Genomic DNA, 13,606 nt, shown 5'->3' with positions numbered 1-13,606 from the left:
ATTCACTATGCCGGGTTTGCTCCACCAGGCATTTGTTCCTGTTGTTCATTTCCATCTCAGCATTGTTGTGAGACGTGCTTGCTGGAAGCGGTGCTGGAGGTAATGCTACGCTGCTGTCATCACTGCCTGCAGAACACAGTGTTAGGTACTCACTAACCCTCCCAAAATCTGGTTTGTTTGGTCTTCAAAAGCAACTATTGAATTTTATTTCTCTTCTGATACCTGTCTGGGTGAAATTCAACCAGATTCTCTTTCTGTGTATGTATATGAACCCATGCAGATACCTGAAGAATAATGGAGAGCCCTCTGACAAATCCAACCAATGTGACAGCCTCATAAACGGTAGGAAAATACTTGTGACAGAGCGGCAAATTGATTCGAGTAGCTCATTTAAGTTCCTGATTCCCAACGTGCATTTTACTTTGATTCTTCACACGGAAAGTACATCTCCTGGGTACACGCTACCTGGTGTACGCTGTCTTTGCACACGTTAAGAGGCTAAGGGTTGTCAGCCATCGTGGTTGCTCTCTGAAGCCTGATAGCAAGAGACAGATAACTGGCAAGTTGCAGACAGTGATTCTAGGAAAGCAAGATAGTTGAACTGCTGAAGAAGTGGGCTGTGCTTGGCGTAGTTCCACAAGGAGAGACTTGTGAAAGATTTTCAGAATTTGTTCAACATCATTCAGTGCTAAGCTGTGTGACAGTGGTTCTGACTCTTGCTTGTTTTTGTCTGTAGCATCTTGTCTTCAGGTTCCCATGATCATCTGCCTGGGCGCAGCCTTCTTTTGCTGTGTGCCCAGCTGCCTTGACAACCAGCCTGCACTGCAGCCATTGAGCAGGGGGTGCTGAATTTCTGCTTCCTTTCATGGAATCTCTTTACCAAGCAAACCTACAGCGTTACGTTTTCTTCTCAGTTTTTTTCTGGGTCTGCTGCCAAGCATGTTTGCAGCTAATGCACGTGTGTTGCAGGTCTGTGGTGCGGTGATAGTGCCCATCTCCTGAGCAGCCATCACACTCTTCAAAACTAACAAGGCCCCTTGCAAAAGAGAAAGCATTCTTAGGCAGAAGAGACCATTTCAAGTCATCAAACCTCCTCTTGCTCAAAAATGCACGGTGCGTTCTTTGGCTAAAATAGGACAACTGAAGTGTGTATCATGTGCACGTGTGTACATGTTTAAATTTTTCTTAACAATCATGTTTTATTGGCCATTCCCACAGCAACTAAGGGGACTGTGATCAGATCCTTCTGAGGAACGCATGAGACTCCTGGTGAATTGACCTCTCTAAGTACAGCATATGCTAAATAGCTGGGCTTTGCAAGAGCTGCTGTGGGCATACAGGGCTGCTACTTCTCCTTGTGAAGGCACTGCACTCACTATTTTGCCTATTATTAACAGGAACTTCAAGATGAAAAGTGTTAATTATAATAGACAAACAGCAATACATTCAGGTCTGTGTCTAATGGATGTCTTTAAAGGCATTTCTATCTGAAAAGTTACGACTTTTTAATGGGTAATTTTTTATTATGGGCTGCCTTTATACATGGTCATTTTTTTCTGCCTTACACTGCAGTCTTCTCATACAGACAAAAATATTTATTTTCATTTCTTTTCCCTTTGTTTTTCATGGCAAATGACATAAGAAAGTCATTTCACTCAGAACAAATACCTTCTGGTTTCTTTGGGGATAAACCCATGTTAGACTCCATTGGCTAAATCCAGCAGACCAGAAGCTGTTCATATCAACAACATCAAATCCAAGGCAAAATAGGCAAAGGTAACAGCTTCATTCCATGTGGAAAATAAAACTTAGCATTTGGGCTTTCTTTTTACCCTTTAGTAGGGCAGGTTTTGGTACCTCTTAACATCTTAGCATGTGGCTTTTCAGTTGCTTGACAGCAAGTGATTTTTAAAAAAGTAAACTAATCGTGGAATTTATTATTTTTTATTAAAATAATAAATATGGAGGGAAACCTAGAGCAGGTGAAACTTTAATCAAGTGGGTGAGGGTAGCTGTCAAACCCCAGGAACCAAGCGGGATTCTGCAAGGGTCTGCACTTGTTCTCGTATTATTCGGGCCTTTAATTAATGTTGTAGGTGACAGAAGGGAAAGCGTGCTTATTAAATGTCCTGGTGACACCGTGCTAGGAGGTGCCTTCAGAGGAGAGAAGTAGAGTTCAATCTTGTCTTGAGGAAGTGAAGAAATAGTCTGGAAAACAGTGGTTATGTCAGTGAGGTAGAAATTCCATGCTTGGGTGAATGGTGATCACCACAAAAAAGGAGCTTTTTTTTTTTTAATGTTTTTAAATTGTTAAATTGTTTTTTTTTTTTTTTTTAATGTTAGAAAAGCACTTGTAAGGACTGGTAGGTATGCTTCGTGTGTGGCAGGTGTGCCTTTGGGTGAGGAAAAAGTGACTTCCTGAGGTCCCCTCCAGCTCCAATTCTGTGATACAAATTCAGTAGCAAAGCTGTAATGGTGATTAAATAACCTTCTGAAAGAGACTTGATAGATGGGGCTTTTGGCTTATAAATGCTCAGCATGCTGGGTTTTAGGCTCTGCATGTTATTCAAACCCATATGGAGTCTCATGTCCTCTTTTGTCTGTCTTAATAGCAGAATATTTTGTAAAACAGACCAAATAGGAAACTTTTCCAGATGCAAGCCCAACATGAAATAGAAATTGAGGTTTTAAAATGACTTTTCTCGCTCTGCAAGAGGAATAGGAACACATCATTCTGTGGCGTTTCTTTTCAGAGTTACCTTGGGACTCTCCAGTCCTCACCTATCTCATTTTGTACAAGGTTGTCTTCTACGATATTTGTCTGCCTAGGAGGAAATTAAATGCAAAATTCATCAGGCTATTGGAACAGCTTAAAAAAAAATAAGACCATTGTTGAAAAAATATCAAAGCAAGAGAAGAGGCTTTTTTCTTCTACAGCTCTGTTTCAATCAGGGTGCAAATTTCCCTGCTGGTCCATGGATGTTCTAGTCCAGCCCTGTTGGGGCCATGGTCAATGCCGACTGCCCCGGTGCCCTGCGGATGCAGCCTGCAGTGCAGGAGGAAGGAGGGACACGTGTTTGTGGAAGAGAGGGAAGAGGTGAATCTCCTCTTAAAGAAGAGTGAGTTAAGGGCTTCAAGGAAATAGCAGATTCATTGCTTATCGCTCGTGAAATTTGCAAGAAAAGCACAAGAATTGTTTTTCTTCTACAGCCGCAACCAGGTACTGTGCAGGGTGGCACCTCTTCCCTGGCAACTCGCTGAAAATGCAGCAAGGTGCCTTTTGCTGGATGTTTGCAGTTACTTTCATTGAGTTTTGAATCTTAATTTAGTCAGGTCAGGAAGAGGTACTCAGCCTGTGCTTGAGTTTGGTGGTTTTTTTTGCATCCTCCCCACTGGTATTTCTGGTCACCAGCTTACAATTCCCCTACTAAACAACTCCTTACTCCTCTAGAAAGGATGCAGGGAGCCGAAAAGAAAAATGTAATCAAAAGGCCAATTTGTCTTTATTTGTATCTGAATCCTGGATGGAGTACAAGTGTTAGACTCTGCAAAGTGCCCTAAATGTGTTATTACTTCCTCTCTGTGGAAGAAAAGCCCCCACTTCAGGTGGACTTGCAAGTAGAAATTGGCAGAGTGACAAAAAGAAATTTATACACATAGGATAACAGTCCTAAATACGCATGGCAGTCACTGAATCATGTCTAAAAGTGTTTCTTAGAAAGTGTGTCTTAACCAGAATTGTAGGAAAGAAACACAAAGGGTAGAAACCGATTGGCAATACAGAAATTAATCAACTGTGTTTAAAAAATAATAGGCAATAGGAGCAAATTATACTTTCATAAGTTCATTTGTATTCACTATTGTAGCACCCAAAATAAATGTTACAAATGGTGTAAATGCAGGAGCTAAATGTGAGGGCCACCTGCTTCAGAGTGAATTGGAGGGGGGGCTTATGCAAATTCATTGTGGTGCATCTTGCAGCTATCATGGAGAGTTTCAGGGGGATGTTGTAGTATTCTATTAAAATAAAGCATAGGACAACAGGGAGCACATTATAAAATTTTTCTCTGACAATAGATACAAAATTTAACTTTTATTTATAATAGCTATTATTTCTAAATAAGAAAAAGTTATGTTGATGGAGCTTTTTGCTACTCAGGGGACTAATAGCTCTATTGGTTGACAATGAGCAGACAAGCTTTCAAAAACACAATTTGGGGGAATTTGCTGCTAATTTCTTTCCCTTTCTTGCAATGTCTCAACTCTGTCTAAGAAATAAACCAGTTTCCATGTGGACCATATTGCATTATCTCATGTAGAGTTATGAAATCAAGCTGACTTTCTTCACTGTGGTAACTGTGAATGATAAAGGAACTGCTGGAGCCTGTGCAGTGAGAGAGACGGACTCTTCCATGACCACTACTTTCTGGTCAGAAATGTTACAGCTCAAGGCCTTATTTTGCAAAATAATGTATTTCAAGAAATGCCTGGGAAATTATTGCAGCTTTAGGATTTATTAAAAATCTGCAACTCCAGCTGTCTTTCACAGAATTTACAAACAGACTGATTTAAGTTTTGACCTGGGAAGGAAATTTCTGTTTTCTTGGTTGTTTCTAAAGTTTTGAGTTTAAAGTAAAAGCAAATCTGAAACCTTGATAATGCAGCTGAAGATTATCCCAAACCTCAGTGTTTGATCAGAAGCTCTCTGTTTCATAAGTGAAGTTGTAAGAGGAGTTGATTTTGAAACAAGGGTGGGAAGTGGACATGTGCTTTGAAGTCAGGGTACCCCTACCTTATCTTTGTCATAACATGGGTTTTATTCTTTTTAATCTTTCGATTTTTCTTTTTTTTTTTTGCCACAAAAAACAGCGTCTTTATCAGTTCTCAGTGATCTTCTCAAGTGTTGTCACCTATCATCGTGCATTTGGAATAACTCAATGCATGATATTAATGTTTCTTTTTGTGGGTTACGCAAACTCTTTATTGAAATACTTCCAAGTTTTGTTGCTCGATGGCTTCAGAAAGAGCAACTTAAGCACCACACTTCTAATACATAAAGTCATTTGGTTTCTATTTTATCCCATATCAATGATTTTAAAGTATCATAACATTGACTATCTTTTGCCATATTCTATAGTAATGTTAATTAGTTCTGAAGAAATTAAGAAAAAATAAGTAAATAAGAGCCTGTAACTTAGTTGGTAAAGTTGTTGTATTTAGCAATGAGGTGTTTTGTGCTTCCTCTGTGCAGTTTTTTTTTTTGTGTGTCATTCAGACAGATTGTGTGCAGGTTTTCAAGATTTATGAAATAAAAAGTACAAGTTCCCTTGCAAGTGGAATTACAGTTTGTATATTTGGGTAGTAAATTTTTTTTATTATTATTATTGAGCATTGCTGTTGTTATTAAAAACTCCCAAAATAACTTCTCCTATCTGATGCAGGGTTACATAGGCCCTTCCTTTGTTCATGCTTCAAACTTGGTATCTTGGGCACAGGGCCCTGCTGCCAGCACTACACAGCTCCCAGGCTGTGCAGGCTCACCTCTGGCCAGCCAGAACACAAGCAAGAGGACTTGGGTTTGTCTGAACAGATGCCCCTGAACTGGTATTGCAGCACTTGCTGCCTTTACTAGCTACAAAAAGTCATTAAAAGAAAGCCCACAAAGGTGTCAGGCAAAACAGCTTGGAATTTCAGCTGAACCTTGTTTTTATTTATATACATTTTTCTTATTTATTTTTATGGGGAGCACAGATTTTTGTTTTTATGCCAAAAAGCTGTTGCTTATCACTGGCTAATAGTGGATGAGTCTGCTCACAGTAAAAGATAAATCCCAAAATAAGACCAGACAGGTTGCTGTGATGCTGGCAGTGACAAATGAAGACTGCAGGACCACTAAGGATCACAGATCCCTTAGATAACTAGCAAGACATATCTTACTTAAGAACTTCAGTATCTGGAAGGATTCCACCATTTATTTTAACTGACTTACTAGAAATAAGAGTTCTGGTGCCACAAATAAAACCTTTGTGAAAGTAAGTTGGGAAGGGAGTAAGATATATAGTATCTGGAGCACTGCAATTTCATACACTCAATATATTTTTGAGCTTGCAAGCCCTTCTCAGGCTTTCAGCAAACAAGCTTCCAGCAAAGCCTTAATTACATATTGCACAAAAGAAGTTCTTGATTTTTAAATACTGTGTGCTTGCCAGAGGTGATAGATGAACACGTAGGTGGAAGGCTCCAAAGCAGTAAAATGCATCTTTGATGATGTGGACACTGCAGAGAGCAAAAAGACATAATAACATGGAAGAAAAGCAGAGGAAGAAGGGGAAAAAACAACAACAACAACGAAAAAAACCTGTGACCAAATACGTGTTTTTAAAGTAGCGTTTGTGTGATTGCCTGATCTGAATGCCTTATTTCTGAATAAATCATTTCTTGAACTTCTACTTTTCTAGATGCAACAAAATAGAAATAACCTTATGAATGGGACAAGCTCTTGTGACGTTCCGATTCAGCTGCATACAGTATATTTACTTCCTGGGTAACAGTGAGGTACTTGAAAGGTGGCGGGCAGGCTAGCAGCAATCCATTTCAGGCTGGTAGGAACCCAAAGTTATCTGGTGACTGTTGAATTGCCTAAGTTTTCCACAGCCAAGCTGAGGTATCCTGTCGTGGGACATCTGCACTACTAGTTGTGTAGGTCCTCTAGCCATGAGGATCATAGAAACCTGGTTACTTTATCCAGCACTGTTTGCTGGTCAGTTTATTCATTTTCTGTTTTTGTGGAGTTTTTTAGATGCTTTCTCCCTTGGGAGCTTCCTTCTACATCTCATATCCTTTTCATCAAGTTTCCTCCCTGAGGAGTATGAGGAGGGAGGTATTACACATTTCGTTTTCCCTCTTTTTGCATCAGCTATTATCTACCTTTTCCCAGTTCGTTTCTTGTTGTGAGTTCGGCCATCTCTACCTCTTATTGTTCAGCTGTCCCGTGTGACTGTTCTGCCACCAGTTCCTCTAGACATTGAACTTGTTTTCTTCATCACATTTTGCTTGCAAGGGGGATTGATCAAAAACGATCTATCCACCACTCTCTGCTTTCTCCCTTCACAGAATTTCTGTTAACTTCCTTTTCAAAATCACTTCCTTGATTTCTTCTTGACTGTCTACGTGGTATCAAACTGTCTGAATAACCCAAGGTGTAAATGTGATACACACTCCCAGAAGAATGGAGGTGATACATGTTGACCTTCCTTGCTAGGTCTCATCAGCACCTCTCTCTCACTTCTACCTTTTTAAGGAATGCTTATTGCAGAGGATGATCTATTTAATTTTTATCTGTAGTATTCTCTGTGACTGTAAGGATCTGCCCTTGTGGCGTTTGTTGCTTCTGAGGTCTACGGAGTTGTGAAGATGAAACAGAGAAGCAGCTGTTTCGGTGAGTTATAGGGTGTCAGAGCAGACAGTAAACCAGCAGTGGTTATAAACATCAATTTATCTTTGAAAAATGCTTCATCATATATATTTTGGTTGTTTTCTTATCTTTATATTTTTCAGTTAAATAGTGGCTTCATTCTTTCAGTTATTGGTCTAAAGTTACAAAGCTAAGCATTGCAGTGAACCACAGATTGAAATACAATGCAGTAAAAAGCACCGTGAAGCAGTAATTGAAAAACACACAAGCTAAGTAAAAGAAAATAAGTAATCAAAGTACAATGTATCAGAGCCCAAATCCAGTCTCTTGGGAAGTTTCTTCCTATGTGAGAGCTTCTAGCAGTCACAGTGCTGATTTAGTGACTCTAGACAGGTACTTATGCATTCAGGTCACACTTTGTTCTCTTCATTTACAGCTTCAGCCAGGTACGGTATCCTCTCGGCATTTGTTAGAAGTCAGACTAAGGCTTTTCAGAAGGGGTGGTTAACGCGCTCTTCATAGCGGTATTACCACTTTGAGGGTACAAAAAACAAGTTCACTGCTAAATGTGAAAACTGAATTATCACTAACAGCTTAGGAAAGGGGTAGGTAGTGATTATCTCAAGCCGCTGGGCTTTGCCTACCAGAAATTAATCTATTTGAAGGGGCAAGGGGAGGGGAGGGATGGAACAACATTTCTGCAGCTGTTATCTGCCGTACCCTCCCCACAGGGAAACCTGAAGTGGGGACAGTCCCAGCTCTTTCTAACCCCATTGGGAATGGTTGGCTTTAATACGGGTACTTGTTATGAAGTTGAGTTGGGGTTAGTAGGGAAGTGATGCCAGGTGATTCAGAAGGGCAGGAAAGGTGACCGTAAAAATGTGTTTCACTAAATTTCATCAAGTTTTACTTTTTTATTAAAAAAAAAATAAAAAAAAATCTAGCTCTTAAAACTTTCATGCAAAACTATTTCAAAATAATTTTATTACTAACCCTTAATATACCGAGTCTTAAACTATTACTTTTTAATGATGTACTGAAGAACTTGGAGGCCTTCCATTTTACTAAGCATACTTTGTTTTAAACTCCAAGACCTATGTAGCCTCTTAGTTATTTAATAATTTCAGTATTATTTTGTCCTTTTTTTTTTAACACAAATGCTTTGGAATTTGCTGTTGAATGTTTGAAGAAGAAATCTTATGTCAGGTCTTTTTTTTTATTATTATTTTTTAAGTATGGGAATGTCTTGGTGGAAGATGGTTTTCTATGAGGCATCTCTCACAATGGTGATTTATTATTTGATGTTAGTTGGTCTCAGTCCATCATCCTTCTGGCCACTGCATGACCCTCTGTGTAAAGTATTCTTAAAACGATGCTTTCTTGGTAAACACTTTGGGACGCACAGGGAACGCTGTGCACAAAGCAGTGTTACGGTCTCAGAGTCGCTGGACATGTACTCGCTTCACAGAAAAGGCCATTCCCTGGCATTAACTAGAGGCAGAGCCCAGGGACTGAATGTGGACGTTGACTCACCCGATTCTCAGGTCACTGGCCAGGTCAGGTACTCTGTGTTTTGGGAAGATTTCTGGACCACCACGTGAACACAGGGCTTCAGTGTCCAGGCTGCAGACAGAGCTTTCCAGAGGGTGAGGCAAGTAGAAATAGGTGGTTTCCCTCGGAGCTGAAAAATCACAGAATCACAGAATTTCTAGGTTGGAAGAGACATCAAGATCATCGAGTCCAACCTCTAACCTAACACTAACAGTCCCCACTAAACCATATCCCTAAGCTCTACATCTAAACGTCTTTTGAAGACTTCCAGGGATGGTGACTCCACCACCTCCCTGGGCAGCCTGTTCCAGTGCCTAACAACCCTTTCAGTAAAGAAGTTCTTCCTAACATCTAACCTAAAACTCCCCTGGCGCAACTTAAGCCCATTCCCCCTCGTCCTGTCACCAGGCACGTGGGAGAACAGGCCAACCCCCACCTCACTACAGCCTCCTTTAAGGTACCTGTAGAGAGCGATAAGGTCGCCCCTGAGCCTCCTCTTCTCCAGGCTGAACAAGCCCAGCTCCCTCAGCCGCTCCTCGTAGGACTTGTTCTCCAGGCCCCTCACCAGCTTCGTCGCCCTTCTCTGGACCCGCTCAAGCACCTCGATGTCCTTCTTGTAGCGAGGGGCCCAAAACTGAACACAGTACTCGAGGTGCGGCCTCACCAGAGCCGAGTACAAGGGGACGATCACCTCCCTAGCCCTGCTGGTCACACTTTCTTATGCAAGCCAGGATGCTGTTGGCCTTAATCTCCCACAAAGTGCAGAGGCTCCTGCTGCACCAGAGACCAGCTCTGGTTTGCCATTGTCGTGGTTTAACCCGGCCGGCAGCTAAACACCACGCAGCCGTTCGCTCACCCTCCCCCCTCCCTCTCTGGGACGGGGGAGAGAAATGGAAAGTGAAGCCCGTGAGTTGAGATAAAGACAGTTTAATAAGACAGGAAAATAATAATAACAATAATAATAATAACAATAATAATAATACAATGGTGATAATAGGAAAATAATAATAATACGTACAAACAAGTGATGCACAATGCAATTGCTCACCACTCGCTGACCGATGCCCAGCCTAACCCCGAGCAGTCCAGCCCCCTCCCCCCGGCTAGCCACCCCTATATATTGTTTAGCATGACGTCAGATGGTATGGAATACCCCTTTGGCTAGTTTGGGTCACCTGTCCTGGGTCTGTCCCCTCCCAGCTCTTACTGCACCCCCAGCCTGCCCGTTGGCAGGACAGAGCAAAAGGCTGAGATGTCCTTGGCTTAGTATAAGCACTGCTCTGCAACAATTAAAGCATCGGGGTGTTATCAGAACTCTTCTAAGCCAAAACACAGCATTCCACCAGCTACTAGGAAGAAAATTAATTCTGTGCTAACTGAAACCAGGACAGCCATGAACAAACTAAGAAGCTCGCTGAAAAGAAAAAGCACTTTGCTGTAGAGAGAAGATTCAGCAGAAAGGGAAGAAAGAAGCACTGTAGGTAGTGCTTCTTTACACTAGCTGTTAATGTAGTTAGTGTAGTTCAGAGGTACTCACTCCAGGAATAAATCTTTAAAGTAAACAGAAGTACTTTCAAAACACCTACAGTATCCTCTTTTGCATCAATGAGAAATATGCAGCCGCTTTGCGAGGAACTAGCTTTCAGTAGCTCAAGATAACCAGAAGGTTGATATTTTTCCAACTTCTATGAGCTTCCCAGAACTGATAGCTATAAATCTGCCAGGGGGAAGGGGATAAAGTGATAAAAGCGGGCTGATGATTAATGCTGAAATGAATTGTTAAGAGACTTATTTACTTCTAATTGAGCCTACTTGTTTGGTATGTGTCCTAATTAATTCATTTTTGTTGTGACCATATTGAAGCAACCTGCACCTGTGTGACCTTCTCTTATAATTATTACCACATGCCTCTTTTAAAGCACTGTTTCGATGATGTACTCAAGAAGCTCTGCTGAAATAACTGTAATGTTAGTACAGAGTCAGATTTTTCCATTGTTTTGAATTCGAGGATGGTAACAAAAAGACTCATTTGTTGTTCGAGTTCCTGGAAGTTAAGGGTCACGGTCCCTTAGGGGGTGAGGGCAAGGGTCTTCCATTTTTAATTTCACAAAGTGACTATTTTGAAGAGGCAGGACTTGTTTCATGACTAGAAATTTTGTAAGATTCACTGTGTTGTTGTTGGATGGTAGTACTCAGAGGTGCCTCATAATTTCTGAGTTGTGCTGACCATTGTACGCACACAGGGTCACAGGAGAAAGGAACAGGAGCTGAAACCAGGCTGGCAAATACGACCATCCATAAACTTGCTGTGTGCAATCTCAGCCCTAAATGAGGCACTGTTTTTGTTATCATTTAAATTAATTACAGTATTTGACAACTATTTGCCTAAATCACAGTAGTGAGATGGACACCTATCTGTGAACGAGAGACTCTTCCAGACATGCTAACCAGATTTGCAGTGGTAGGTGCTGCTGCCTGTACACGTGGGCGTTTATTCCTCAGTGTTGCACTGGATGAAGATTTCACTGTTTTGTACTAACCTCCAAGGTAGCAGCTTAAACTCAGTAAGATTTTTGCACTCTTGTCCTCAGTTGTCCTTTTGTGTACTTGAAAACACCAGCCAAATGGCTTCCCTCCATCACACGTGCACCAGGGGAATTAGTTCTGGGCAGCAGTGTCACAGGCGGTGCGGGATTAGAGAAGGGTGCTCTGCACGTTGCATCTTTCATCAGTCCAGTAGAAGTAGGCAGCCTTTTAGCAAAAGTCCTCATATAGGTCTAAGTAGTATCACTGCTCTCTTCAGTCTCTATCGGTTTCCTGCTCCCTTCTGTCCAGATCAAAGCTGGTCATGCTTTTATCTTCCTCCTGAAGCACTGTGTACATTTTTTGTCTTCCTCACTTTCAGTCTTTTTCTCTCTGCATCTTTACAGAGTGCATTTATGTCTGTATTTTATGCTGTGTGGAGGTTTTTTGTTTGTTTGTTTGTATTTGTTTTTGTTTTTTTTTTTTTGTACAGCAGAGTCTCTCTGTCCTTGGAACAATTAAAAGCACTTCTCTAAAGATAAGTGCTGTCTGTGTGTCTGAGTTTTTCAGTGGACAGCCCTCTAAGCTGTTGGGGATTTTGATGCCTGAGGACCATAGGTGCTGGTTAGAGCTTACGCCAGATGCCACCCACTCGTTGGCATGCTGGGCTCTCTTCACTTAGCTTTTGTCTGAGCAATCTTCTGCTCTCCCTCAGTGGAAGATGCTCATATCGCAGCAGTTTCTGCATCAATAGGAAAGGGTTGGAAGTTTTCCTTCAGCTGTGAGTAATAATCCAGTGGAAAATAAACCACCAGCTCAGACCAGGTCTTCTTCATCCACCAGGCAAAAGTGGGTGATTGAAAAAGCCAAAGGAGGGGTCTCTCCACAAAATCAGAATTGGAGGCTAATGCTTTGCACTGCTCACTTTGACTTTCTCTATTTACATAATCCGGTTTAATTCTACATCTAGTTTATAAGTATTCTGCTTTAGAATATGTATGGAATATGCTGTTTGAAAGATTAAATTTCTTTCCACCACTGGGAAAGTTTCCTTTTTACATGAACTTGTGTGCCACTTTACGCTGCACATACCTGAAGTGCTGTGTTTAAATGACACCTACAGGACTCTGCTGGGTGAAATCTGAGAGTCTTTACAGTTATTAAAGTACAACTTTCTGTTTGTGTTTTTGGGCATAGAAGCAGAAAAGCTAGGGTTGGAGGCAGGAAATGGATTGCCGTCTTGGAAATTTAATGACCAGCTCTTCCCCTGCGATGTGTGTGGAAAAGTGTTTGGCCGACAGCAGACATTGTCCCGACATCTGTCGCTGCACACAGGTAAGCTGATGCTCTGTTGTTCTCTGCAGCACTGAGGAAATCCTCGTGTTCATCGTGGCCTGGGGAGAAGGTAAGCAGAGGAGTGTGTATGGAAGGAGCTATCAGCTTCTTGCACCTAGAGTAGAGCCAAGCCCAGAAACAGGCCAGAATGTCATTGCAGTGGTGCACAGAGAGTTAACTAACATTTCTTTACAGCCTATCTGTAATTAATCTTTACAAAATCTGCAAGTTCGAGTCTGTCCAGGTTCCAGTAGACTTGCGTGTAGACCTCAGCTGTTTAATCAAAACCATTAACACAGTTCCGAAGACGCAGCCTTTGTCTGGGCTTTTTTACATTCACCTGATGAGCTTTTTAAACATTACTTAACAACAACAGATTTGGCCTTGGTGTTTCAGATGTGGTGAAACCAAAAAGATTTAGGATCTGTCACTCACCTTTGCTCTCATCATTCACTTCTTCTGAGAGGAACACAGGCTGTTCTACCCCCTACTAGCCTTCTTAAATCCGATCAGAATCAAATCCACTGAGACAGCAGAGTTTTGATGCGGAAGATGGGCCTCGTCGGCCTGCTGAGGTGCACTGCACAAGTTAAGACTTGAAAGCAAGAATTTCTGATGCGGTGCTGAAAAATACTGTTGGCATAATGCCAGTATAAGCCGTGTCATTTAGTATAGCCATGCTGAAAAGGTTCAGATGCTCCTTGCTCCTTGGCTTTATGGGGTTTTCTTAATCCAAAGCTTCTCTATTGAATTTGGTCCCCTAACATTTGTAGTATTATATTT

At 41.4% G+C, this 13,606-nt stretch overlaps 2 protein-coding genes across 28 annotated transcripts in view; one reads left to right on the top strand and one right to left on the bottom strand.

Moving 5' to 3' along the window:
* Nucleotides 1–13,606, top strand: part of ZNF827 (zinc finger protein 827) — a 165,070-nt gene that overhangs the window by 138,837 nt on the left and 12,627 nt on the right. For all 11 annotated transcript variants that reach the window (XR_011096146.1, XR_011096145.1, XM_068680859.1 and 8 more), the window contains one exon: nt 12,686–12,823. Coding sequence is in view for 9 of the 11 variants with exons in the window: in XM_068680859.1 (XP_068536960.1) it covers nt 12,686–12,823 (138 nt within the window). In the remaining 2 variants the exon portion in view is untranslated. The remainder of the gene's footprint in view (nt 1–12,685; nt 12,824–13,606) is intronic.
* MMAA (metabolism of cobalamin associated A) overlaps nt 8,336–13,606 on the bottom strand; it is a 46,615-nt gene continuing 41,344 nt past the window's right edge. For 16 of the 17 annotated variants that reach the window (XM_068680869.1, XM_068680873.1, XM_068680870.1 and 13 more), the window contains one exon: nt 8,336–9,095. The gene's annotated coding sequence lies outside the window, so the exon portion shown is untranslated. Of the gene's footprint in view, nt 9,096–11,505; nt 12,883–13,606 lie in introns of all 17 variants that reach the window. The other variant, XM_068680871.1, reaches the window with a different exon arrangement.

The sequence above is a fragment of the Anas acuta genome, chromosome 4 (genome assembly GCF_963932015.1).
Source record: "Anas acuta chromosome 4, bAnaAcu1.1, whole genome shotgun sequence".
NCBI lineage: Eukaryota > Metazoa > Chordata > Aves > Anseriformes > Anatidae > Anas > Anas acuta.
The sequence above is the reverse complement of the archived record's forward strand: the minus strand, read 5'-3'. Positions and strand labels throughout refer to the sequence as shown.